General features: G+C 39.1%; 3 protein-coding genes across 4 annotated transcripts; all 3 read left to right on the forward strand.

Moving 5' to 3' along the window:
- Positions 1-67: 67 nt before the first annotated feature.
- Positions 68-6,146, forward strand: LOC110052323 (uncharacterized). The gene is made up of 7 exons (XM_089284760.1): positions 68-219; positions 378-450; positions 571-597; positions 1,473-1,516; positions 1,837-1,881; positions 4,014-4,261; positions 5,278-6,146. Exons 1-7 carry the CDS (start codon positions 85-87, stop codon positions 5,897-5,899), a joined length of 1,194 nt encoding a protein of 397 aa, XP_089140886.1. The 5' UTR covers positions 68-84; the 3' UTR covers positions 5,900-6,146.
- Positions 6,147-11,011: 4,865 nt separating this feature from the next.
- LOC110052549 (putative skeletal organic matrix protein 5) lies at positions 11,012-14,227 on the forward strand. 2 transcript variants are annotated; one of them, XM_020758679.2, is made up of 7 exons: positions 11,012-11,146; positions 11,242-11,268; positions 11,572-11,606; positions 11,770-11,920; positions 12,547-12,589; positions 13,310-13,436; positions 13,530-14,227. In XM_020758679.2, exons 1-7 carry the CDS (start codon positions 11,050-11,052, stop codon positions 14,046-14,048), a joined length of 999 nt encoding a protein of 332 aa, XP_020614338.1. In that variant the 5' UTR covers positions 11,012-11,049; the 3' UTR covers positions 14,049-14,227. The 2 variants fall into 2 exon arrangements, with proteins under 2 accessions (XP_020614338.1, XP_089140861.1); XM_089284735.1 differs by lacking the exons at positions 11,012-11,146; positions 11,242-11,268; positions 11,572-11,606; positions 12,547-12,589 and having other exon boundaries at positions 11,793-11,920.
- An 8,368-nt stretch (positions 14,228-22,595) lies between these two features.
- On the forward strand, positions 22,596-24,666 carry LOC110060924 (putative skeletal organic matrix protein 5). Its single transcript, XM_020767726.2, has 4 exons — positions 22,596-22,873; positions 22,969-23,008; positions 23,737-23,872; positions 24,051-24,666. The coding sequence occupies exons 1-4, from the start codon at positions 22,690-22,692 to the stop codon at positions 24,567-24,569; spliced, it is 879 nt and encodes a 292-aa protein (XP_020623385.2). The 5' UTR covers positions 22,596-22,689; the 3' UTR covers positions 24,570-24,666.
- The last annotated feature ends 2,527 nt before the right edge of the window (positions 24,667-27,193 follow it).

The raw sequence follows: 27,193 nt of genomic DNA on the forward strand, positions 1-27,193 counted from the left end.
ACAATGCTTGTAACCCTAATTAAATAATGAAATTTTTCCAACATGAGATGTACTGAAACATAAATGAGATGCAAGTAAAGGTTGATGCCTTTTGTTAGAGCTTTCGGCGCGGCAACTCTGGGCGAACAAGTTAAAATGGTTCGTTTGCCTTTGCTGTTCTTTTTCGTTCTCATCTTGCGTTCAACTTTTGCAAGTACTCCGACCAAATCAGCTAGCAAGGCAAGTTTAGGTTGACTGTTCAATATTCAATCTGTGTGTGATTTGATCTTTATTAAACCTGCAAAAAGTTGGGAATTAATTATTTCTACCCACCTGGTCACAAAACCTTTCGAGCTATGACATTCTCGATACTCATATGACCGAGGTACGTTTTGCAGGTTTCTTCAAATGGGACACAGCAAAACCAGTGTGGACAGTGGTTTTCAAAAGAATGCTGCTGTTGTCGAGACGGTGAGAACGACAAATAATGTTTTTATGCCCCAGTGTTACTCACTTTATATTTCACGCTTTTCACATGATGTCCCTTAAGTTTTTCATTAATCAACGTACGTTCTCTGCTTCTTTCTTTAGGTAGAGACGGCCGGGATGGTCAAAACGGTATCAGAAATAAGTATTACAATGTTAATAACTACTTATTAACCGAGGAACTATCGGCTGATAGTTGCCCCGCGGAAATTTGATGTTCTTAAAACAAATATTTGCCCGAGAAGAGAAGCTTCGAGGGCAAATATGCTAGTTTTAAGAACATCAAATTTCCAAGGGGCAACTGTCAGACCGATAGTTCGGAGACATAAACACTCTATTGTCTTTATTGTTCACCACTAAATTTTCTTCCGTGCGCCAGTTCAAAAGTCATATTGAATTGTTTTCAACTTTTTAGATGAAAGCCGTGAAAGCCAAATGTAAAATTTGAAAAAGAAAACAAAAACCCTATTAATACAAATTCAATTGTTTATTTTCTATAAGCCCGCTTGTTTACAGAAATATTTTAACGGACGAGTACTATACATCCGGGTATTTTCCTCGGAAGGGCACTATGGGCTGATAGTGTCTCTCTGCGGATGCCGGACCACTATCGCGTCACGTGATCAATTTAAACCAATAGGAATCGGAGAAAATTTAGTGGTGAACTATAACACCTCATAGAATCTCGAGCTCATAATCTCATTGGTAACCAGAAACACGATTTTTAACCAATCAGCGCGCGTGTTTTCTTAAGGCTGTTTTCTAAAATAGTATAATTTATAGTCAGCGTTCAAGAAACTTATTCTAATTCTGGGCAAGACAATTTTCCATTGGCAGGCATTTGTCTTTTCATTCGTTCTTTTATTGTACATGTGTGTTACAAAGTGGTCATTGCAGTTTGGAAGGAATATGAAAAATATACTAGTCTTCATAAGAATTCGTTGCAGGTTTCTCCATAAAATGCTGAAAAACTGAAATCCTGTTTCTATTTTTGTTAATCCTTATAGGAAAAGATGGTCGCGACGGACGCGACGGGAAAAACGGAGAAAAGGTACATGTAACAAGAGATGTTGTAAAATAAAATAGATCTTGCCTTGATTAATCAAATCATCCTTTTTGCTGTAAGAATTTTCTGTTCATAAGCAGATAATAGAGGGAAAGGCAAAGAGAACGTTGGAAATAAGAGAGTTATTCTAAATATCTGCACGATCACGGAGCAAAATTCTGCAAATTCACTTTTTGCGAAAACTTGTCTTCAGCGTCGCCGTTGTCGTTGCTTCAGCTCCCTATTGTAGCAGATCGCACTTTCTTCAAAAGATATGTAGATGGTAAATGGAAAGCAAGTTTCAAGTGTTTTTCCCCTTGTTCTAGGGGCAGAAGGGCGAACAAGGATTTTTTCGTGAAAACGGTGCAAAGGTTGGTAATATCTTTTCAGAATCATTTAACTTAATTAAAGTGTTATTTCCATTCTTTATTAATAACTACTTATTGACCGAATGTGAGGTCTTAACGGGAAAATCTCAAACCGAGACCTTGTCGAACTGACCGAACGATGGCGAGGTCAATACGGCAAGGCCGAGGTTTGAGATTTTCCCGTAAAGACTGAACGTTCGAGGTTAACAAGTAGTATATTATATGGCTTTTTACTTGGTTTTGCAGGCTCGTAATTGGACCGTGCATTGTATTACGATAATATAATATCCTAGTATTACCCAATAAGAGCGCGCGTTATATCGGCTACAAACACAAGTCATGTAATAAATCATTTTAATATTTCGTTAAGTTAATGTTAATGCAATACTGTATGGGTTTTATGGCTAGGTGAATGTAAATAGCTATTTATTTTAGTTGGTTGAGGTGCACATTGAAAGTTGTCTTTATGTAATTTTTTTAACCCAGTTTGAAATCTGTGTGTGCTCTGTCAGTGGTTGGCTGAAAAAAAAAAAATGTTTACTTAAGCAATACAGACAAAAGCGGGCTTTATTGTCGGCTTTGAGCGCGTTAAACCAATATAGCAAATAACTGGCAGCTGCGAAACGCTGCGTTTTAATTGACAGCTGAGATAAGAGATTTGCAAAATCTCCTGATAGCTGAGAATGCAATTCCAGACCCCCACCCCCACCCCTCATAAAACGCTCCCGTGGAGAACACTCAGGAAAAGTTCGACTGGGGCTGGTCGGTTTCTAAATTTGTCTCATTTTCTCTAATTCCCGTTGCATAATAAATGATCATGGCTTGTTTAGTTATTGAATTAGATAACTGGGATCCTCAATGATATCTTATGCATACAAAAAGCTTTTTCTTTATCAGAGTGTTAAGAACTTATATAACTTTACGAGTCAAATGTCTCGCAAATAATTAGAAATAATAATAATATTTTTATGAGGAGGGTGCCAAGGGCGAAAAAGGCTTTCGAGGAAATGACGGGATAAACGGTACAAAGGTTGGTAAATCTTCCGTTGTGATTTTTAATTATTAAATAATTCCTAGAGGTTGCGACCACCTCACGAAAGCGACCCTCTCTCCTCAGCGACCAGTTTTCCAAATACCAAAAGTTTCCAAGTCAAATCACTACATTTGGAACCTCTTGTAAGCGACCACCTCTCATTGGATAATAAGTTGTGGTCGTTTATCAGAAGCGAGCCACGATATTCTGAAGTTTTGGAAAGCTTACTGATACTTTTGTGGCTACTAAAAGCTATTATATGGGTTTAGATGGGCACTGACACAATGTGATGAGGCAAGTCTCTACAATTAACATATGCTAAAATGAGCCAGATTTGGACCCAATATGGTGTAAACTCTAGTAAGGGACCATTTTCCTTAAGCACTTACGGGAGGTTCGAACGTAATTCAATTCTTTCAGGATTTCAAAAGCTCTTGTTAGAGTAATAATCGATTAAATGGTAGAAAATTTTTCTTCCCTTCATTCAAGAGACGATCCGGGATCATAGTCTTTTGCTTCATCCTGTTCCTTGATGCTCTACAGAAGATTATGGCAAATGCTTACAAAAGTTGTGACAAGGTTTATTTGCCATCAGTATCTAAAATCAAGAGAGAATGCAGGGTAACAGAGATAATCCCACACATATGGGTATCATTCCCGCGGGGTGAGGCTTCTCAAGTTATTTTTAGGCAGGGTATCCATTTCTTTGGAGGATGTCATCGCGCACGCTGCGTGAATGTGAAATTTTTCAATTGAGAAACTGCTTGTTTTGTCCACGTGAGCAAAATCCGCGTCTTAACAAGATTGGTTTTTTCCACGCTCTCCTAGGATTTAAGAAACCTGGCCGGAGTGATCTATATTAAAAATAAATTGGGAGGGATTACTTAGCAAAAAGGTACTCTCTCGATGAAATCCAAGTTTGCGTGACTCAAATAATCAGGAAATTCTCTGCGACAGAATTTTCTGAAGAGTTGCCCTACTAACTCATATATGACTCCTACTTTGTAACGTTTGCATCAGCAGGCTTTAGCACTAAAATTACTCTTCGTAGCATTCATCTACCCACAACTAATTTACACGAAATGAACTTTCAACTTTTCAGGGACAGAAAGGCGAACCTGAATTAGCAACAAAACGGTCCCAAGGTGCAATCAAGTTTGGTGACACTGCTGACAATTGTACACTGCTTACCGCTGGCACAGTTCGTTTCAGTGATTCCCATAATTCTTTGCAACTATGTGATGGAAGCGCTTGGTTGCCATTGATGACTGCTGGGAAAGGTCAACCGCCTAATAAATCTGGTCGTCATTGTTTGGATATTTTAAATTCAGGTGACTTCCGAAACCAACAGCATCGAATAAGAATAACGGGGCGCTATTCCTTTGACCGATAATTCCGGTCTTGAATTTCCTGAAATTTCCAGTGGCGAATAAAACAACATTTTTTACGAAATTTGCAATAAAGAGGACAACATTGCTTACAACATTTCCCAAATTTTCAAAAAACTATTACCGGGAATTTCTGTCCCATTTTATTTTCCTTAGGATTGTCGAAACATGTTTTGTAAAATGAAAAATGTTGTTTCCTTTTTAAAAATGAACTGATTCTTCAAAGAATGGAACAGCAACATTATTTCTTCAACAGGTTTTTTTTCGCTTTTCCTTTAGGTCATAGTCATGCTCAAGTAAATTAAGGCAAGGGCCTCCAGTTATTCACCCGGAAAGTTAGGGGGTAGTGTATCTTTTGAAGCTTTAGTTGTAGCAGCATGAAACTTTGCCACGTCAAAAGGTTGACAGTTTGTGTCAATTTGGAATGTCGAAAATATGCAAATTAGGTCACGTGGTCTCTTCAAGCCAAATAATCTCTTTTGTTAAATGGGAACACTTTTCTTATGTCCTTAAACCTTGATGTTAGTTTCATGAGTTTAGGGTCATTAGATACATCGTTTCTGCGCTTGGAAAAGTTAAGATACGTAAATAGGAACTTTTAAAAAGACAAATCACTTTTATTGGGGGACTGGGTACTAGTAGAAGAAACCGTTTATTTCCAGAAACAATGAACTATTCAACAATTGCCAAGCACAGTTCCTTTGCTGTTGTCATTAGGACTTATCCCGTACCAGTTCTGTTGGAGCCTTCTTTTTGCAAACTGTTCCCATTTTTGCTTAAAGATTTTCCACGTTTTTTTGGCCGTATCAAGTCACGTGACCTAATTTGCATAAGTTTGACAAGTCAAAAATAATCACTTTAGAATATGGATTTGTCTCCCAAAAGTTTATGTTGTTATGAACCAAGCCTCAGAACGTAGACCACCCCCTAACTGTTTTGAGGAAAATAATTGCTGACCCATGCCTTAATTTTCCTGAGTGGTAACGGACTCTACTGGATCGACCCAAACGGAGGCCCATCAGAAGACTCGTTCCAAGCTTTTTGCGACATGGAAACTGAGGGTGGAGGCTGGACTCTAGTCGCCACAAAGTTCTCCCCAAGCTTCCTCTTCATCAAAGCTGGATTTTCGACACTGGCCGCAAAAAGTAAGTACACAGATGCCGCGAGTCATATCCACCCTGACATGGAGAACTGGAAAGAAGTTATGTTCCGGTTTAGTAACGACAGCAACATCCGGACTATTTACAACAGGAAGGCGGGCGCGCCACAAAAAGGAAAAACAGAGTTCGAAGAGTTCTTAATGGGGAAGTCTGCTAAATTGAGAACGAGCGTGTACGGGTTTTACAAGTACAGCCCAGCAGATCACAATAAGAAAAGTCCCGCTGTAGGTTTTGACGCAATATCAACACTGTTCTTCTATTCAGACCGTGGGATTTCTGAAGTCCACAATGGCGGTTCTGACAAGTGGCTTGACATGTGGAATGATGCGGATGTCTACAACAACAATTACATCTTCTCCGACGACAGCAAAGCGCGTGGCACCAAGTGTATCGCGGGCTACTGCTATCTGAACAAACCAATCTGGGTGATGGTGCGATAGAAGCAAACTTAAGTTGAAAATTATCCGAGGAACTTGTTGAGTTTTAATAAACAACGAGTAGGGTTTAAGTGCAGACGTTTTATTAGCAGTGCAAACTTTAACACGGGGTAGTGCAAAATAAAAAAAAAAGAAAAATTGTTAACTCAGTCTTACAGTGTGTAAGGAATTTCTAAGATATGTAACTGATCAAGAAAGACGCAACATGAAATCTACTTGTTTTACATAATAAAGAAACAAAAAATCTTAATGACGTCATCCATACGTCTATCCTCCAATAGATCATAGGTACGAACTAATGCTTTGACTTAGTATATAAATGAGAATAGTCAACGAAGGCGATTGTCTGCTTACTAAGTTATTATTCACGCCTATATATCCGTTTCGTCTGTAAACGAATAAGTAAGGCTTGAGGGAATATTTTCAACAGAAATATTAGCGAAAAAAATACACGACTTCTCGACATCGTCGGATGTCATTGTCAAGTAAATGTGTAGCTTAGTTTTTGCATTATAAAAGTTTTAGTTGCTTAGTTTGTGCATCATAATCTACGATTATGCACATAAGGTGGCAACTCGCCAGCACCTATTTCAACGTGTTGCCGAACATCAGAGCTCAGCCGGAATCGGAAACCACATCAAGATCATTTTGCCATCTTAAAGAAATGTAGGAGTAAACTTGACTGCCTGATATATTAAATTTTATATATCAGAAATCTTAAGCAAGTACTCAATACTCAGTTAGACTCAATCAGAGCAAAACTGTTCCTTTAAAATAACAATAGTCTGTAAACGTAAAGAAACGTTCATTTCGGATATATACAGCTTTTTGTTCAAGAACTGGTCCACTCTGGAGAGCTTTTACTGGAATATTTGTCTACGTATACGTTGGTGTCGTTTACTTGTACTTTGTTGCTGTTGTCGTTGTTGTGGTTGTCTTTGTTCTCTCTCCTCCGCAGAGGCTCAAAGTGGTTTTTCGGGTAGGGAGAATCCGCTAAACGATATGAGATCTAACGTAGGGTTATGTTAGTAGAGGGCGATGGTCGATTCATTCGACTTTGCACCTGCACTCAACTCACACAGCGGCGTTCTATATTTTTCTGGCCAATCGGCAGGAAGGAATTCAAACGCTTCCGGAACTGGTTCGGTAAGAGTAAGTGCCCAGGGGCTCTCCCGCTCCGCCCAAAAATATCGCGTCCTTCCGACTTGCTGCCCCTGGGTCTCCGAGGATGCAAGTACTCAAAACTAATCGAGTAACGAGTCGATTTTGAAGTCGAAAAGATGAGAAATGTCTTACGCAACACTATCACTTTAGTATTCAGTCAAACACTTTTGTAACAGAAATCAGTTGATTGATCATAACATGGTTAATTGAGAGAAATGGTTAGGAAGGCAGGTCAATATCAAAGAAGTAAAATAACAGACTAAGATTTATTTTGGAAGGCCCTTGACCCTGCACATCTTTTGTTTTATGTTCGCTGACTATGCATGAGTTACATAATCGCAATACTCTTACCGGTTAGTTGTATGAGCACGCGTAACCAACTTTTGCATTTTGCAAGGTTTTGTGCAGAGTTAACCACCAAAATAGTCAACAAAAACATACAACAAAGAACTTTGCCAAGTTTCCTAACCATTTCCCTCAATTAAGTATGATCATAGCAAATGGCCTTGGGGTTACCAATTTTTCCTGTTTCAAAAATGGCAAACAAAGCGTCTAATTGTTCCCATTATTGTGGGAGGGTGGTAAAAGAAATGTTTCGCATTTTTTGCCGTAATTTTTGTTTTTCATCTGAAAGCACTGAAAATGTATCGACCAAACATGAGAAAAGTTAGAAGCTGGAACGTTTAGCTAGACTCGAGGCGTTTTTATGTAAAGCTTCTTGGCAGTTACGTATTCTTGACAGTTTTCTCTGGTTTCTTGGTTTTTTCCTGTTTAAATATAGAGCATTTGCTTTGTCAGTACCGACAAATTGACAAAGTTTTGTGTTTACAAACGATCGTTTGAGTAGTTTGCGTCCTAAAAGAATAAAACAGAGGCGTTTACAGAATACCATATAAGTCTGGGCATAATCTGAATGTTTTTAGTTTATAACCGGACACACAAATAGTATACCAAGTTTTTCCTCTATCCCAGAGATATCTGTAGTCCCTTTGTGTATACCGGCAATACTTCTCACTGTAGAACGATTTCTTGTCACAGCTCAATTTTTATTTGCTACACGTTTGTGTTGACGCACTGTTGACAGAAGATTTTGTTTGGTTATTTTCCTTCCGCACGAAAATGGTGTCAGTAGCTATAACCATCTTAAACGCAAGACACTGGGAATTGAACGTGTTGAATTGCAAGATTGGGTGACGCGAATCTACAACATAGCTTTAATAATTTAATTTTAGATTTAATTTTAAAGAACTTTTCAAATGAAACAGCTCAGTGATTTTCTTTTTTGAAGGTAACCCCCATTGCCCCCTTTGATTCTTATCAGAACTAGACAGAATGCCACAATGTTACATTTGCATATAGATCAGTGGCTAAAGTGTCTGTAAAGATCCTAAAACAGATAACACAGCCTATATATTAAATGTAATACCCATTTTAAGTCTCGGTGAATCTTAATTCATTCCTGGATTCATTATTCTGTGGTTTTATAAAATGGCATCATTCAGCATTCAATTTATTTGTCAAAACAAAAGCTAACAAATGGTATCGATGACTGCTTTTATTTAACTTTTTCCTGTTTCTGTCAGCGACATAATCAACAAGGATCTCTGTTATTCTAGTGAAAGCCTGTTAAGAGAAGGAAGGGAAGTCAAGGTTGAGTCAAAGTTGATACTATGAGCCGTGTGATACTTATCAGAACTTGATAGAATATCACTATGATATGTAATGAAATGTCTATAAAGACAGCAAAACAGATGACATAGTATAGAGTGAAACAAGTTTATAATACTCATTATTAAGTCTAAGTAATTCAGGTTTTGTCGTTTTGTTTAAGTCAGGAACATAAGAAACCTGAACTTCTTTCATGCTAGCGAAAGTATGGCAAGGAAGAGAAATCAAAGTATTAAGTAGCAGTTGTAGTAAATTTTAGTTAAGCTCGGATTGAAGAGTTCTGTAGCACGTCTATGCTTCCATCGCCGAGAAAAAAAAAGATAGAATATAAGAAAAATAATACCAGTGTCTAATCTAGATACAATTAGGCAAACATAAGAATGAAAACTGCTTAATAAGCCGTAAATAACAAAGTCAATAGAATTTGTCAAGTCGACATTATTGCTAAGGTAGATTTAGGCGGTAGTTCTTAAGTCATTATTTGTTATGTTCCACAATTTAAACGCGTAGAATTTAAAAGAACGCTTTCTGTAAGATGTAGTATTAACGTGCGGTTACTGTAACTTGCCTTTGCCTCTAAGAACATTAACGTTAGTATAAGCTTAAGATGCTCGTTGCTTTTAACGCTGCTTGATTTTGATCGACGTTTTATTTTGCATTCTGTTGGAAGCACTCAAAACGAATCGTGTTAACCTCAGTGAAGTTGAAAAGTTGAGGGATGAATTACATAACAGCATCGTTTTCATGGTGGATTAAAACATCGTACATGATACTACTGGTAAAAGGAATCAATAAATTTGATTAATTTAATCAAGCTTGCTTGTGCGAGATGGCTGGATATTGGCCTTCGTGTTTTTTTTTTGCGGTTGTGTGGGCTGACAAGCAGTTGGAGTCCATAAACACGCCATAACAAATCTTGACCAATGTCCATTGACTTCACGCATGGTAAATAATCCACATATAATAATAGGTCGCAACATCTTTTCATGTTCAAAAGATGTATATTTAGTGGTTTCTTAGCTGGAGCCATTTTTCCTGTTTCAAAGATCTATGTTTAGTGTTACTGACGTAATAAAAACCACTTTTAAAAATATGTCATTACAAGTGGTTCCATAGCCAGAGCCATTTTTTTCTGTTTCAAAGATGTATATTTAGTTTTACTGACGTAATAAAAACCACCTAACATGTCATTACAAGTGGTTTCCTAGCCGGAGCCATTTTTTCCTGTTTCACATATGCTAAACAACAGTGGAGATCTATAGTTGAAAACACTGACCCCCGCTTCGCGGACTAATACGCGGACTACCCGTACGGACTACCCTATAGACTACCCTACGGCCAACCCTACGGACTACCCTACGGACTACCCTCCTGACTACCCTACGGACAACCCTACTGACTACCCTACTGACTACCCTACGGATTACCCTACGGACAACCCTACGGACTACCCTACTGACTACTCTACTGACTACCCTATGGACAACCCTACGGACTACCCTATGGACTACCCTACGGCCAACCCTACGGACTACCCTACTGACTACCCTACGGACTATCCTACGGACAACCCTACGGACAACCCTACGGACAACCCTACGGAGAACCCCACGGACAACCCTACGGACAACCCTACGGACAACCCTACGGACAACCCTACGGACTACCCTACAGACTGCCCCACAGACTACCCTACGGACTTCCCTAAGGACTACCCTACGGACTACCCCACGGACTACCCTACGGACTACCCCACGGACTACCCTACGGACTACCCCACGGACTACCCTACGGACTACCCCACGGACTACCCTAGTTCTTAGGGTAGTCCGTAGTGTATTTCGTCAAAAAGTTGAGATAAAGAGTGGCGTGTCAGCATCAGTTCAATTTATTTATATCATAAAGAATAATCGCTCTGGGGTCACTCCACATTTTCCTGTTTCAGTATGGAGTAAAATGTTAACAAAAATTGCATGATTTCTTTCTTTGTAGCCAAAGCCAGATAATAAAAGGAGGTGCTTTATTCTTTTTGGCAGCTAGTTTTGTTCTTTTTGGTTCATTCTAGTTTTTCTTTCAGCAAACACTCAGAGAGCAGAATTGACGAACAAAGAAACTTAGAAGTCAAACATTTAGGAACTTATCAATAGCCTGAAGTTAGTAGTTAGTATCAGATTTATCATAACAAATGCTCCTTTAAAACGAATTAAATCATAATCTCCATGGTTGAATTGTTTTTTCCCGTTTCATTCGTGATTAAAAATCATACAACAAATTGATCTCTCTCATTTTAGCGAAGACCTGGGAGCAGAGAGGGAGTCAAAATGTTTCGCTTGTTTTTCGCCTTAGGTCTGGCGTTTTTCCTGAGTTCTTTTGCAACCGCTTGTCAGGATCAGAGCTCTTCGTGCAGATGCCGCGACGGTGAGGAAAATAAGTAATGCGTTTACTATCCTTGCATTATTCGGCTTTCTGCATTTGTTTCCAGACTAACGTCAATCTTTCCTTTTTCATCTTAGGTAGAGACGGTAGAGATGGCATGCCTGGTAAGAGAAGTTTGTCCTTTGACTCTGAAGATAGCTAGTTTTCCCTAGTGCTGCATGCCCAATTTCACGAAACGCCATTTGCACAGCTCGGAGATTGTTATCGAGACTGTATTTCAAGTGCGTAATAAGATTAAATCTCCCAAAATAGCCTGGAGGAGTAATTAGGAAGTTTTTCCATTCGACAGTGGTATAAAAATGGGTAAAAAAAACGATTAAATCCAAGAAGATTTACCACGGTTGTTTAATCACAAACTACCACATCACATAAACAGCAAATGTATTTTTGTCTTCTCTTGATCTTAGGTCGAAACGGGCGCGATGGGATATGTCCAGCTCAGGTAGGTGAAAAATCAACGTCATGTGTCATCAGCCTGGAAGACTTCTTCCTTCAATTTTTCTCTACATGTTCAACTACATTCAATAAAACCATACAAGTAAGAAATAATCTTCATGCCATGCATTCCATATTTTATTTGTTTGTTTAACGTTTATCGTTTTCAGTGTCAACCATCACCACCCCCAAGTGGTGCAATTAAGTTTGGAGACACTGCTGACAAGTGTACACAGAGTATTGCTGGCACCGTTCGTTACAGTACTTCCCAGAATGCCTTGGAACTCTGCAATGGCAGCGCTTGGTTGCTATTGGTGACAGGTGAGTTTTACGTTTTTTTTTTTTATCACACCCATGTACACCAAAGTAATATCATTGGTTCTTTGTTTTCACGTGACGGTTTGAAAATAGAACATTTCTATAATCCAAGTTTTCACACCACACCACACCAAGATGGCCGCGAGAAGGCTGTCATGTCCCTTGAAGAGAATGACTCTGAACACTTAACTTGTTAGGAAAAGTGGTCATGTGAAGGTCTACTGATTCACAAGGTGAACTGATGGAAGTAAATTCCAAATGTGTCATTGATTTCTGGCCGCCATATTTGGCACAAAACCAAACAAACTCGAAACGAAGTTGAAAGATCTTTTTACAACTTGGACGAATTTGTTTTCGAATACTTTCACGACAGCCGGAAAAAATTAGCGTCTTTTGCAAACTTTTTCCATCAAATCGCTTTTTGCAGCATGATCGTACCGTCCCCCCCTAGCTGATACGCAACATCCAGCGCACACCCGCAACCCCTCCTTCACCCACACATGTTTCTTATTTGACAACAATCCAGTCAAGTAAGAACTTTATTTAAGTGTCAATGTATTTAGTCCATGTGGGCTAATTGGGGACACTGTATTTTAAACATCTGACAGAAGTTTAATCCTTTTTTACAGCCACTCCCGTGTCCTCTTGTAAGGAACAGTATGACAAACACAAGTAAGTTCACTGTTAGTAAATTACGTTTTAATAATTCACAGTCGTTCACTTCCTACAGCACTTTGCCATGATGAAGCTCTTGGAAAGCGTTCGGTTGAAGAGAGCAAAGCTCTAGGCGGATCTGCATGCTTCATTTTATAAACTCTCCTCGGCAAAGGAAGAGTAGACTACAAGTAGTTCTTCTTTTGCTTAGTCCGTCGTGTGGGATGCGAAAGAAAACCGTGACTGAGGGAAAAAATGGCCGCGCGATCTCCTGGGTTCAAGAAGAAGGCTATTATTTCCTCACGGTTTATTTTGCTGTCTCGCTCGACGGAGTAAACGAAAGAGGGACTACCTGTAGTCTGTGGGAAGAGTGAAAATTTTTACAAACAATTCGGCGAAGAAATCAATAGCGGAAATCAGTCCTAGCAGTTTATTCCTCTGGCTCTTTAATAACTTTCAACTTAGCCCTTGGTGTTTGTTCAAAGATACTACACTCTAGTGCGTACAAAGTATAGAATTTGTTTGGAGTTCTTATCTTTCAGTTGCAAACTATGCACTGCACTGCTGTTTTGAACAGCAGCAAACGAAGCTACTCACCAGCCAGAGTGTTACTATAAGGTACTGAAGCTCGAGTAGAAGTACACGGCGAACTGAGCGAGAAAATCCTCTGATCGTGCAGTAATGATTTAAGGATTGGATTCATCCTCCAACATTCTTTCCTTTCTCCTCCTTCATCAGGTCGACAAAGAGTCAAGTGATTCCACTGATGTTTAGTTCCCAGAAGATTCCTGTGTACTGTCACATGGGAAACTTTGGATGTGGAGATGGAGGATGGACGCTGGCCATGAAGATCGCTGGCGACAAGGTACAAATTACTTCAGAGCATGGTTTTTTCAAAAATTACAAGCACTGTGGAAATTTATCGAATTTAAATCTTATGTTCTCTCTTTCATTTCAGAAAACGTTTCATTACGATTCTCCCTTTTGGAGCGACAGAAAAGGCTATAATCTTGCAGGAGGAACCAGTGGGTTTGATTTCCAAGAGACCAAGTTACCGACCTACTGGGAGACACCCTTCTCCAAGATCTGTCTTGGTATGAAGATCGACCATCAGATCAAGTTCATTGTCATCAACAAACATGCAAACTCTCTGTACTCACTGATCGCTGACGGCCAATACCGCGCCACCTTACTGGGCCGTCACACGTGGAAGAAGTTGATTGGTTCACAGGCCTCCTTGCAGCACAACTGTAACAAGGAAGGGTTCAATGCTGTGTGTACTAGAAGTAACAATGCTAAAGCAAGAATCGGCATCCTTGGTAACAACGAAAATGACTGCAGCAGCTGTGATTCAAGAATCGGATTTGGTACAGGCGGGTATCCTGATGACTCCAACACGTGTGGAAACGAGGCACTCCACTCACCAGATAATGGAGACAAACACATCAAAGCCATGGGATACATTTTGGTGCAGTGAGAAGAACTTTTCCTCGTCTTTAAGGCCATCCAAAGCAAAAAAAGTATCTCATGACAAAAAAGCTCGTAAGTCATCATAACTGCTTAGTAGCCCTACGATTTTTGTGAGTAGATTTTAAAATAAAAGATTGTTGTAAAACAAGCAAAAAGTTGGTGGTGGGAATAAATGTTTCTGACTTATTTTATTGTGTTTTATATCAGGTTTTCACTGAACATTACTCATCTGCAATTAACAATTAGCTGGACTGCACACAGAAGTATCGATAGCAACGCCGCGAATGAACAGTTCAAGTCCGACCAGTTTTTCTAATTACCTGCGATTAAAACGGAAAATTTCTACACATTTTGGACGAGTTATTCTGAAACCTTTCTTTACAATATAACGCTGATGATTTTTAGCAAATTACAACAACCAGTTTGTCAGTAAACTGCAGCCATTTTAAGGAATTAATGATTAACTGTACTCAAATTTGAATGATTCAGAATATTTCAATATGGCTGAGACATAGTAACGGCAAAAAAGGCAAGAATGTTTCTGCGAGTCTCTTTCCGAAGAAAAAAGTGGCTTGAAACAAATAGATTTAGCTTTTACGGCATTTGTGCCTTGAGAAAATTATTTCCGTGTTTCTTGAGTGAATGGATTGTGCTGAGTACAAACGACTAGGTTGAACCGGGAAATTAAAAATACACTCTCTATTTTTTATGAGGATATTGCTTTCCCGACTGACGCTGAATATTCTTATTTTTCTGCCGATTGCAAGCTAAAAACAATCTTGTGAATATTCTAAAATTACTGCGTATGACATTTCTGTTTTCGAAGGTATTTGGTGTCTGGCCATGGATGCAAGGTAGAGTAATTTTAGAGCCAGCCTGCAGGCATCAGAGCATCGAACATACGGCTAGTCCTGTTTTAGTTGCTTTGCGGCTAGTTTTGTCGTTTAGAGAAGGAAGGATTTTATACGGTTTAATTAAAAACACTGATACAATTGTGTTGTTTTAATAAATTTCCAACGCAAAAAATTTTATTCTTTTCAAAATCTCAGCCTCGGGTTTATTCTTAAACTATTCTTAAAAATTTCGCGAATTTCAGCCTCGATATTCTTATAAAACATATTTTCAGTTTATAAAAAATGAACAGTGTAACTAAGTACAAAAAAGATTGTTGCTATGCAGGAAATTTCTTGTGTCTTCCCTAACGAAATACTTATCGATGGAGGTGTATCTGTAATATCAGTGATTGCTATCGGTAATCACGAAGGCAAGGACGCTCAAAAATGGAAAGCTTGACTTTTACTTAATCACTGATAAATAGCAGTGATCTGTAAAGCAATGCTGTGGTCAAATTCTTCTGGCTACGTTCAACAAACAAGACCGTGTTTCTTTCGCCAGATTTCAAAATAACCGGAAGTGAGTTAATTTCCAGTTAATGTTCACAATATATTTATTGCACACCTAGGGGATGAAGAGGCAGAGAGCTGACTTCCAAACAACTTAAAGCGAATTCCTCTTAGTTAGTCCAGCAAATTTAATAACTTTTCGTAATACGAAGGTAAATTCCTAGAGATTAACATGAAATGAATTACTACAAAAATAACTGACTGAAGAGAGCAGAAAACTAAGAGGAAAATACAAAACAGACGATAAATTGAACGGCTTACCAAATGCTGGAAACGGGTTTCAGGGAACCAAAAAGTTACGAGGGTAACGGACGATAAACTGACTCTAAATGAACATGAAAGAATAACAAAAATATATACGGAACGAAATTTACATGCGAAGCGAAAAGAAAAAAAAAAAACATGCAGAATGTGAGAAAGTACATTGACATACGGAGCGAAAAAAAAAGACACAAAGAAAAAACAAAATAGCCGCAACAGGGGAGGTTGCCGGGAATCTTTGCCCAGCATGATCGTGGCTACTTTCTATCCACTCAGCTTAAGTATCAGATAACTAACTTCATGAAAATGTACGCTAAGGTACTACAGTTAACAGTGCCCTGATTTCAGTGAAAGTCAATTATCTGCGAGAAAAAAAATATCCTTCTATTTTAATATCAAAAAATATTTCAGTTTGGAGTTGTTGTCGACGATATGTTGGGTACTCCTTAATTACACCTGCCATAAAGGATTCAAACTAGAACTTAACATTTAACCTACGTGAACATGTAAAGCTAAATGAGGCTGAAATATAGTCAAAGAAGAATCACATTTCCGCTGACTAAGGACTGTGTAAACGCTGTTCCTGAAATGAAAAATTTGAACGAACTAAGCTTTATACAGGCTCCTAGGTTTACTTGAGAGAGAACAAACATAAAGAAGTCCGCAACTGACTACTATAGTTGCCACTCAAGTTGTAAGCGACAAATGAAGTGAAATTTCCCTTTTTTTCAAGTCTCCCCTTCGGTAAGAAAAGGGATTTGCCTTCTTGTTAGTAACACTTGTGTTACTAACAAGAAGGCAACTTGTGGAAAATGGCGGCGAAATGTGTATGAGTACTCGGACGCGAAGTTTTGCTTTCAAGACGTACGTCGGATTTTGTTGTAATGCATTCAGTATACGTCTCATAAAAATCTTGACAGTAACGTTTCTTTTTTCTTCGAAAGAAAACAGACTGCAGTTGTTTAGCTTTTATGCATCTAGAAGAGGAAGCGAAATCAGAAACATTTATGTGTCCTGGCAAGCGAGAAGATTCAAAGAAAATGGATGACAATCACGCAATTTTGCCCAATGTTGTAGATGTTAAAATGAACGCGTTGAAACTGTACACTGCAGAAATAAAGTAACGTTTTTAATAATCAGACATGTGGTGCAGTACAGGTTGATTTTATCCCGCTTTTATTTTGATGGAATACTTGGCGCGGGCCTGCTGGCAAGCTTTAATGTCACCGAGTTTTGGACGAAAGCTTAGTTTTATTTATAATATTGACATATGGTCCAAAATGTTTTTGATCAATGTTATTGTGTTTTACATCTGTTACACTTTGGGAGGAAAAAAATCTCAGACATATTAGAGTTAGAACCAAACCCTTCTTCTCAGAGAAAAAAGCGGAAGCCACATTAATGAGGGATTAACAGGCTCAAACAAACAAGGCTTTATGAAATCTGATCAGTGTGGCTGAAATATAGCCGGCGAAAAAGGTATATATGGACTATTGACCAGGCGTGAGATCAGGATACATGGATCTTGGCGAAGTGTTTTTTACGTGTTTTGTTTATGGACCGAGACGGAGTCGAGAACAAGGTCAATATCCATCATCTTGAGCGAACAAGCTTGGTCAATATGGGATTTAATTTTTGGAAAAAATACGTTATTTCCTTGCGATCCACAGCGGGCAATCCCGATATCTTGCCCACTCGGGTAGCCAATCACTGCACAGGATTCGGCTCATTCTATCCTGTTCACAGAGCTAGTCATATAATGAAGGCGAGTAACTCTATGTGAGTCAACAACATGAGTCCTACAGATAGCGCGCTGACGGTTTAGCCGCTTAGTTTCGGTCGCTAGACTTGAACAATTATTTATGGCTTCGTATACGTAGCTGCCATCTGAGGCCCTGACCTTGCAATGAATCGTAGATACATAGAATGGTCTTTCAATTGACTAGAGTAAAACCGAAACCAAACTATAAGAGTAATCACTCTGCCCAATGACAAAGGACACGACAATCAAGTGAAGCATTGAAAACTCAAAGCAAACACAGGAGTCCTTCACATCAATTAAGAGGATGAATAAAAGAGACAACACGATGTTTGTTTTCATGACGGCCATTTTGAATTTCAAATAGTAAAATATAATGGATCTCGGATGGCTGATACAGATCGGAAATTTTGGGGGCATCCGATGGTGCACCGAGAACCTCCCACCAGATAAACGCGTACTAAAATTTAAAATGTTCGGCAAAGGGCTGCAGGTCAGGCCCTCCCCCCCCCCCCCCCCTACGACAGCGGCGTTCATTACCTCCTCCTAAAAGTGGAAAAGGGATGCACGTAAACCCTCCGCTTTTCTTCGGTAGTTGGGAAGATTATAAAAAAATGATGTTCAAGGACGTTCCGCTTTCCAATTTTGATTTAACAAGCTGGTGCAGATACCTCAAAATCCCTGTCAAAAGGGTGTTTTCGCGCAACGAGGAAAAACCTCTTCTCCATTCACCGTGTATCATCAACCTGGACGATTTCGGAAGCATGGGCACACACTGGGTTTGTTGCGGAAGGAGGCAAACTTTAAAGTTGAAGTACATGTACATGTGAAGTACGAGGCTGAAACATTGTCATAGGAAAAAAAAGTACTCTTATGCCAGTCACGTAACCGTTGACTAATCGCTGTTTCAAACATTAAAAACTTGACCGAACCAAAAGCTTTAGACAGCTAGGCTGTTGGGTTTACTTGAGGGCGAAAAACATAAACAAGTTCGCAACGGACTACTCTTGTTGCTACTTTAGTTGTAAGCGACGATTGAATTGAGTTTCCTTTCTTGCAAGTCTACCCCCGAAAGGAATGGGGAGAGGAAAGGGCTACCTTCTTGTTGGTAACACAACAACATACAAAACAACAAGGAAGTGTTAGGTGTGATATTGTGAAAGATGGCCCCGAAACGTGTGCGGGCGCGAAGTTTTGCTTTCGAGATGTATGTCACATTTTGTTGTCATCTTTATTCGTTAGTAACAATACAGTGCCGGCTCTGGTAAAAAAAAAAAAACAAAAAACAAAAAAATTGAAAATTGAAAATTACGTTTTTGTCTTCAGAGACAGACTGCAGCACTTTAGCCTTTAGAAGAGGAAGCGAAATCAGAAACATTTGTGTGTATGGGCAAGCGAGAGGGCAGGATATTCAAAGGAAAAGTACTCTATAACGACCACGTTTGGTGTACATGTGGTGCGCCGTATTGGTTAATTTTGTTCCACTGTTTTTTTGACGGAATACTTTGCGCGGGCCTGCTGGCAAACTTTAATTCAACAGAGTTTTGGACGAGAGTTTAGTTTTTTTCTATAATATTCAGAATCTCTGAACCGACGCCTAAACTTGGCATTTTGATAATAGTCAATAACGTTTTTAATCAATTTTATCAGTGCTTTACATCTGGTGCATTTTGGAAGGAATAAAATCTCAGGCATATTAGTCAGAGCCAACCCCTTCTACCCAAAGATAAAGTGGATAGCCATATTAACAGACTCAAACAAACAAGGCTTTATGAAATCTGATCAGTGTGGCTGAAATATAGCCGGCGAAAGAAATATATATATGGGTTATCGACCAGGCGTGAGATCAAGATGATTGGATATTGGCCAAGTTCTTATTTTGCGTGTTTTGCTTATAGATCGATTCGGAGTTGAGGTGCAAAAACACGCGAAAAAAAAAAAAAAAAAAAGAACGAGGCCAACATCCACCATCTTGAGCGAACAAGGTTGGTCAATATGGGATTTATTTTTTGGAGAAAATAAACTATTTCCTTGCGAGACAGCGGGTAATCCCGATATCTTGCCCACTCGGGTAGCTAATCACAGTCCAGGATTCGGTTTATCGTGCCTGCTCACAGAGCTAGCCATATATTAAAGGCGAGTAACTCTAGTACTCTATGTGAGACAACCACATTAGTCCTACAGATAGCGCGCTGACGGTTTAGCCGCTTAGTTTCAGTCACTAGACTTGAACAATTATTTATGGCTTCGTATGTTTCAGACTACGTAGCTGCCATCTGAGGCCCTGACCTTGCAATGAATCATAGATACATAGAACGGTTTTTCAACTGAGTAGAGTAAAACCGAAACCAAAGTAATCACTCTGCCCAATAACAAAGGACACGGACAATCAAGTGAAGCATTGAAAACTCAAAGCACACACAGGAGTCCTTCACATCAAATAAGAGGATGAATCTAGCAAAAGAGACAACGCGAGTTTTGTTTTCACGACGGCCATTTTGAATTATAAATAGTGAAATATAATGGATCTCGGATGACTGACGCAAATCGAAAATTCTCAGGGCATGCATCCGATTGTGCACCGAGAATCTCCCACCAGATGGAACGCGTACTAAAATTCAAAATGGTTACCACTCAATAGGTAAAAATATCTGTAATTTGTCCTCCGATTTGATGTGAGGGACTTCTGTGTACAAATACATTAGTGCAGCTGACGCGACGCGCGGGAAAACGTCACGTTTGGTCCTGGTTTTTCTTCTGAATGAATGACAAAGTAACAAGAGTTATTTGAGCTAATGGTAGCAATGCAAAGCCAAAGTAAATTTCTTTCCACACGCACTTGTAAATTGGTCTACAAACGTCGCACAGGGCGATGAAGGCTAAGCTGCACGACTTCAGTGTACAAGGACTCATATCCTCTTCGCAAAACAATTACCTTGGTACATCTGAAATACCAGTGGACAAGATTAGGCAAGAGACTATCCGTAAACGTCCCAAAACAAATACAGGTTGATCTCACTAATTCGAACTCAGTCATTTTGAATTCCTCGTTATTTTGCCCTTCAGTCATGTACTATCGGCTATTCCGAGCTTCCGTTATTTCGAATTATCTTTCCAGCGTAGCTCCTAAATAGTGAGGTTTAACGGTGTTTCTGGGTGCATATTTTAAAGCAAGGAGAAGATGGCAAACAAGGACAAGTAAAACATTGATTCGGATAAGCCGAGGAAACATGTAAGAAATAAAATCCTTGGGAACTCAACAGATAGATACTCAGGTCTGAGTCGTGGTTGGACGAAGTAAAAATTACGCAGAATAGCGCGAACGGAGTTGTCAATCCATTTTCTCCGGCTAAGCCAAGGAAGAGTCCAGGACGCTGTGCTATTCATGACATCATTTATCGCACTGATTCTCCGCTGCATGCAACGGTATTCACAGTTAAACATGACATTAGTTGACACAAGTTAGCGTTAACGACAAACGAAACATTAAATCACTCACATGAATTAGTCATTTTGATTAAATAACTAACTTTAACCAATTTGCCAATCTACTACATCTTCAGAAAATATTCTTGGTTATTGACTTAATTTTTGGTGGCTAGGTCAATGTTTATTTTTGAGCGCCTGACGCAAAATTCCACTCGCTGAACATGTTTGAGGCCTTCTTCACAAGCTGGCTTCACAATATAATTTTACAGCAAATAATTTCAGGACCTAGCTGATCGAAGTAACTTTTATATTACTTATTATGCGTTTAATTACCATAAAAGTAAATTTAGTGTGATAGTGTAAGAGGTTATCTGTTCAGTAGTATGTCTACAAGAGAATATATGTGTAGATAGCGCCAAATGCTGTTTAGATCGGTTGAATGTAAGAAGTTTTAGGTACGAATCTTTCACTAGGGATTCTAGTATGTAGTATCACTGTAGAGTTTTAGTCGTCATTTGCATTTTTATTTTGTCAACCTATCGGCTCACCAAAACACTTGCATATGCCGTGAGGCTACATGCTAAAATGTCTAATAAAGAGGAGGACATTGGGGGGTTCTGAAAACCGCAACACCGCAAAAAAAAAAATTGGGCAAATACCGCATTATCGCAAAACCGCAACACTTCAGTATCGGCCGGGTCAAAATTCAATGTCATACCGAAACCAGTACTCTGTATGTCAAGTTTAGAGCTGAAATAACACGGAAATAGCTATTAGGAACTTGTAATTTTCGGTGAAGACAAAATAAGCAAAATAAGTAACATCCATTCGCGTGTTGGCTAATTATTAACTAAAAATAGCTTTCCCTTTACTAATGGAAAACTGGAGAAGGCATCGGAAAACGTTGAAGAAATTGGAGGATAATTTTTAATACCGTCCAAAATGTTAAAAAACCTCATCCCGAAGGCTCGGAGAATACCGCAATACCGCAATTCAAAAATGATATTACCGAAATACCGCAAGAAAAATTGTCGAATACCGCAATACCGCAAACCCCAATGTCCCTGTCAATAAAGTGAAAGTATACAGAATTCTGAAATGAGAATTAATTCATGCACACAATGAATACGCAAGATCGCTGAGCCGAAGCCAAAACTAGTTAGGTCAAAAGGGAAGTGATTGATTTGTTTTGACTTCATCAGTATATAATTATATATGATTGTTCATAAAGAGTAAATGATATCGAAAACATTGTCTATTAGAGACTGTAAAGCATTATGGAAAATTATAGAATCACTCAAAGCAATTTGATTAGTGGTAACAAATATTTCAAACCGATGTTTTAAAATTCTTTCGGCCTCAATTTAGACAGAACAAAACGTAAAATGTCTTCCTGGCTGCCGCGCGCGTAATTATTCTGTTACACCGGCTTGCAAACAAAAATGTAATTAGGAGCTCATTTATATGAATTGCATTTCGCAAAAGGTCCCCTCCATTTATTTTGAAAAACCGACTTAATATGTCGAGATTTCAGCATTTCGGAATTATTTCGTCGTTCTTCTTACAAATTTATTTCTCGCAAGCAGTCTTATACCAGAAAGAGACCGAATACTCAGTTATTAGTTAAAAATAAGTTTTTAAGTAGTTGGTTGGTTGACGTGGCTGCAAGCAAGAAAATATTCGCGCAGACTGTTTACATATTGTTTTCGCGAATCTTGTATACAGGGAAACGTAGTCAGTCAGTTATCGACAAAACTCAGCCGTTAAAACGCACATTTTTTTCTTCAGTTCTCAAAATGCGCTTGTTGTTCGCAGCTTGTTTTAGCGTAAACTTGCTCCTTCAGGTTGCTATACATGGCAATGACACTGGCACCGAATCTGGCACCTGTGACGAGACGAATGTCTGTTCAACCATTAAGGCTTTGGAAACGAAACTGGAAGCGAAGTTGGAAAAGCTTATCGAGCTGGTTTCCCCGCCAGGTAAACTTGGATTAACCGATCTTCATTGAAATTTGTTTCTTTCTGTTTTTTTTTTCGTACCTAGCGCCTCTCTTGAGTTTAATTTTTTTTCACAGTTGTTCCCACTTCCTGTAAAGAACTGTATGACAAACACAAGTAAGTTCGCAGATGAAATGTCATTTAACGTTCTACTTATGTAAAAATCTATTATGTAGAGGCACGGCGCTGGGAAGCAGCTGTATGTACGGCACTGATTTTTCAACAAAGATTGGAGGAAGCAAGTCGCGGCCAAAAGCCAAAGATGGAGGTTCCTCAATTGGAACGCCGCGTTTTGCTCTTGCCGGAGGAAGAAACATTCATGAGTGACTTCAACATGTACAAGCGTACGGATGTGATCACGAGTTCTTTTGAAAAACGATATGTTTCCAAGCCCTCAAAAAATAGCTAACACACTAAATCAATGCCGTAAAACTGCCGCCTTTAAGCCCTGTGCTTATACAACATCGTAAGGGGTTTTGGATGGGTTTATAAACGGACGGGCTTATATCCGGGGGAGGGCTTACAACTGGAATTTAAAAAAAAAACGGTTTCGAAAAGAGCAACAGCCGGTGTTGATCGAAAGACGTATTTCATATAGTTTTTTTTTTGTAGCTACAAAATCATGTTAAATCGAATTCATTTCATTTTAAACCATAAGGGGTGCTTATTTTCGGGGGAGCTTATAATCAGAAGTAATAGTTGGTGTCCATGTACATCAAGAGAAATGGGCCTATAACCAGGAGAGCTTATAAACAGGAGGGCTTAATGGGGGCAGTTTCTGTCATGTTTTTACAAGCAATGGCTGAGTATGCTAGAACCTAAGGTATGTTCTTTTCATTCATCAGTTTGCGAGTAAATAAATCCTACGAGCTGCAAACTGACAGTGGAAAGATCCCTGTGTATTGTCACATGACCAGCGACGGCATTGGCGCATGCGGAGGTGGAGGATGGACACTGGTCATGAAAATTGATGGTCATAAGGTATAACTAACCAGTTGAAAGCAAGGATCCTGGTTTATTTAGACTCCCATATTACCTCCAGTTGAAATTTGAAGAAATTGAATGAAGTTTTGTTTGTTAAGAGAAAATTAGAAGGCAAAAGGACAGTTCGGTAACGTTGCAGGGTTTTGAAAACGTGCTTTTTTTTCATTTCATCTAGTCAACCTTCCACTACAATTCCGCACTCTGGACCAACAAGAATGAGTTTAACCTTCCTGGAGGCAAGACTGGGTTTGATTTTCAAGAGACCAAGTTACCGACCTACTGGAACACATCCTTCTCCAAGATCTGTCTTGGTATGAAGATCGGCCATCAGATCAAATTCATGGTCGTTAACAGGCATGCCAACTCTCTGTACTCACTGATCGCTGACGGCCAATACCGCGCCACCTCGGTGGGTCGTGACATGTGGAAGACGCTGATTGGTTCACAGGCCTCCTTACAGCGCAACTGTAACAAGGAAGGGTTCAATGCTGTGTGTACTAATGGTAACAATGCTAAAGCAAGAATCGGCATCCTTAGTAACAACGAAAATAATTGCTACAACTGTGACTCCAGAATCGGGTTTGGTTCAGGAGGGTATCCTGATGACTCCAACACGTGTGGAAACGACGCAAGATGGTCACCAGATAATGGAGAAAAATACATCAAAGCCATGGGTTACATTTTGGTCCAGTGACAAGACCGGCCTCGTCTCATTTCAAGACCATTCAAGGAAACTGAATGTTGTAAAACAAATAAAACACGGTGGTGGGAATAAATGTTTTTTTGACTTATTTTGTTGTTTCTTATATCAGGTTTTCACTCAACATGACTCATTTGCAATTAACACTTAGCTGGACTGTACACAGAAGTACCGATAACAACGCCCTGAATGAAAACCTCAGGTAGAAGTTATTTTTGTTCTAAAAATTTGATTATCTGCGATACTGGAAAACAAATGATTTTGAAAAATTGGCGCGCGTGAATCAGCATGGTCCCCAGGGTTTTTAGCTTAAAATATCAAAGATTAATCAACGGAGACAAACTATCCTAGTAATATTTTGTATAAATGAATCCGCTGTGTTAATAATCCCAAATGTTGCCAACGTTTTCACAAAACTTAACCCTTCAAGAGGCATTTGAAACCGCGCACAGATAAACGAAAGGATTCGATGGTGCATTTTGCAAAAAATTTAAACTTCTAATCGATAGATTTTCTTCATTTCTCGCTAAACGTAGAAAATAGATAGAGAAAATAACCCATCAAAAGAAAAATAGGGGTCACCGAACGTCCAAGATCGTTAAATCCAGGCAAAACTATGGCAATGGCCATCTGCCCTATCATTGTTCAGTTTATTACTTAGCGCGCGCTCGATGCATGACGTGACGTGTGCCCAGTAAGCATGCACAGAAACAATGCGCGCGAAAAAACAGGGTTTGTGTTGTTAACTTGCTTGCCGCCATTTTTGGCGACCGAAGGATCAAGGGTTTTAGAGAAAAAGGTGAATGAAACACAGGCATCAAAAACTGTGTTAAGCCACCTTAAGGTGATTCCCTAATAAAAGAACCCGTCATAGATTCCCATGAAACTTGGTATGCTGTTGTTACAGGACAAGGAGATCTTAAAAACGTAATAAAAAGAGGGGGTCACCCTGCTTGTTTTCACGCCACAATGCTGACAAATACGGTTATTTAGGTGACTTTTGGTAATCTCCGTGCGCAACCAATAAGTTCGATTATTTTTTAATGCAGCGTGTTATATCACACAGAGTTTGACTTTCTTTGATTGTTTATTCATCTACGTCCCAGAAAAAATGTGTTCAAATACCCTGCATTTTTTTATCCCTTATAGGACACATAATTTGGACATGCGCTGTTGGGCCCGTTATGTCTCCCTCTGTAGTATTTATTTCATTTGCCAAACAAGTAGCCATAGATTTCTGCTGATTTTTTTCTCAGTCATTGATGATATTGTTCTCATTGCAATTATGAAATAAAAGGTGGGGTCACCGTGCTCGTTTAAGAGAAAAGGAGCATTTATTTCGCTATCGAGCTTAGTTTGGGGGAAATCTCTTACGTTTCGTACGCGCACGCGCTCATGTGCGCGCGCTAATGACGCGAAAATCGTGCACAGCAGGGATGCGCAATGCAATACTAAGGAATCACCTTAAGGTGGCCGAACACAGTTTCGCGCGCGCTTTTGCTGATGCAATTCAGCGCGCGCACAAGGATTGCAAAAAACAAACGTGCCGTCAATAGAGCGATCATTTTATTTACTCAACACCCGCAGTATCTGTGCTATTTTTCTCTATAATTGAACGCAGCGAATTGATGGCTTTAGTCTTTTATTACAAAGATATGCTAGAAAAAGTAGCGATGTACAGAACCCAGCAATTCTCAGCTTTTCCTTTCTTACCGAAAGAACACAGTTAAGGTAATTCCTCTGAAATAAAAGTGACAATAGATTTTTGTTCAAACTTTGCCCACTGAATATTTGTCATATGAAAACTTCAATTTTGAAATAAAAAAGGGGGGTGCCCATGCTCATTAAGGAGCAGTGAGGTGTTGAAAATGCCCCATTTTGGCATTATTTAATGCTTATTATAAAAACGCATTCCCAGTAATTGTAAAATCTTTGTGAGCCCAGACTCATAAGAACACGCATTAAACTACAGTCAGTACATTGTGTTGGACACAAATAAACATTTTAAGTTTGATTCAGACAGAGAGCTAAATCCTTGATTAAAAATTTGAAGCAAATTTCTTGACGTGGTTGCCGACTGCAAAATAGAAAAGACCACAGTGTATCTGCTATTTTTCTTATTTATTCAATTTTCAGCAATAGAAATTAGATCAGCCTTTTCTCACGCAAAGCTTATGATTAGTTGATTACAATGACTGGAAAAAAGATTGGGGTGCCCGTGCTCGTTGGTGAGCTAGAGCCATTTTTCACCTGACAAAGCTCAATATCAAGGCAAATCCGTCATGTTTTCAATGTGCGCGTGCACGAGCACGCACTAATGACACCATAAATTATGCGCAGTAAGGATGCGCAATGCAAATCTGAGGAATGACCTTAAATGCAGCGCTTGGGTAGTAAGTCAAAAAATTGCGATGGAGTGAAAATTGCACTCTCGGAAATACGCCTATTTCTCGAGAACCACTCATTAGAATTTCACGAAATTTGGCACGTAAATACTTTAGGAAATAAGTAACTGGAGTATTGAAAATAATTGAACTTTAACAAAGGAAATTCTAGATATTCCAGTAAACCTTCAACAAGGGATAATTAAAGATCTCTCTGTTAAATTATTAGCAAAA

This window comes from Orbicella faveolata, unplaced genomic scaffold, assembly GCF_042242905.1.
Source record: "Orbicella faveolata isolate gen_17 unplaced genomic scaffold, um_ofav_v1 contig_1, whole genome shotgun sequence".
Taxonomy (NCBI): domain Eukaryota; kingdom Metazoa; phylum Cnidaria; class Anthozoa; order Scleractinia; family Merulinidae; genus Orbicella; species Orbicella faveolata.

Excerpts from the sequence above, each read along its gene's own strand:
- LOC110052323 (XM_089284760.1), top strand. The coding sequence starts at position 85 with ATGCCTTTTGTTAGAGCTTTCGGCGCGGCAACTCTGGGCGAACAAGTT. Across the intron at positions 451-570 it reads ATGCTGCTGTTGTCGAGACG|GTAGAGACGGCCGGGATGGT; the intron begins GTGAGAACGACA and ends TTCTTTCTTTAG. Across the intron at positions 4,262-5,277 it reads GGTGACTTCCGAAACCAACA|TGGTAACGGACTCTACTGGA; the intron begins GCATCGAATAAG and ends AATTTTCCTGAG.
- LOC110052549 (XM_020758679.2), top strand. The coding sequence starts at position 11,050 with ATGTTTCGCTTGTTTTTCGCCTTAGGTCTGGCGTTTTTCCTGAGTTCT. Across the intron at positions 11,147-11,241 it reads TTCGTGCAGATGCCGCGACG|GTAGAGACGGTAGAGATGGC; the intron begins GTGAGGAAAATA and ends TTTTCATCTTAG. Across the intron at positions 11,921-12,546 it reads TTGGTTGCTATTGGTGACAG|CCACTCCCGTGTCCTCTTGT; the intron begins GTGAGTTTTACG and ends CCTTTTTTACAG.
- LOC110060924 (XM_020767726.2), top strand. The coding sequence starts at position 22,690 with ATGCGCTTGTTGTTCGCAGCTTGTTTTAGCGTAAACTTGCTCCTTCAG. Across the intron at positions 23,009-23,736 it reads GAACTGTATGACAAACACAA|TTTGCGAGTAAATAAATCCT; the intron begins GTAAGTTCGCAG and ends TTCATTCATCAG. Across the intron at positions 23,873-24,050 it reads TGAAAATTGATGGTCATAAG|TCAACCTTCCACTACAATTC; the intron begins GTATAACTAACC and ends CATTTCATCTAG.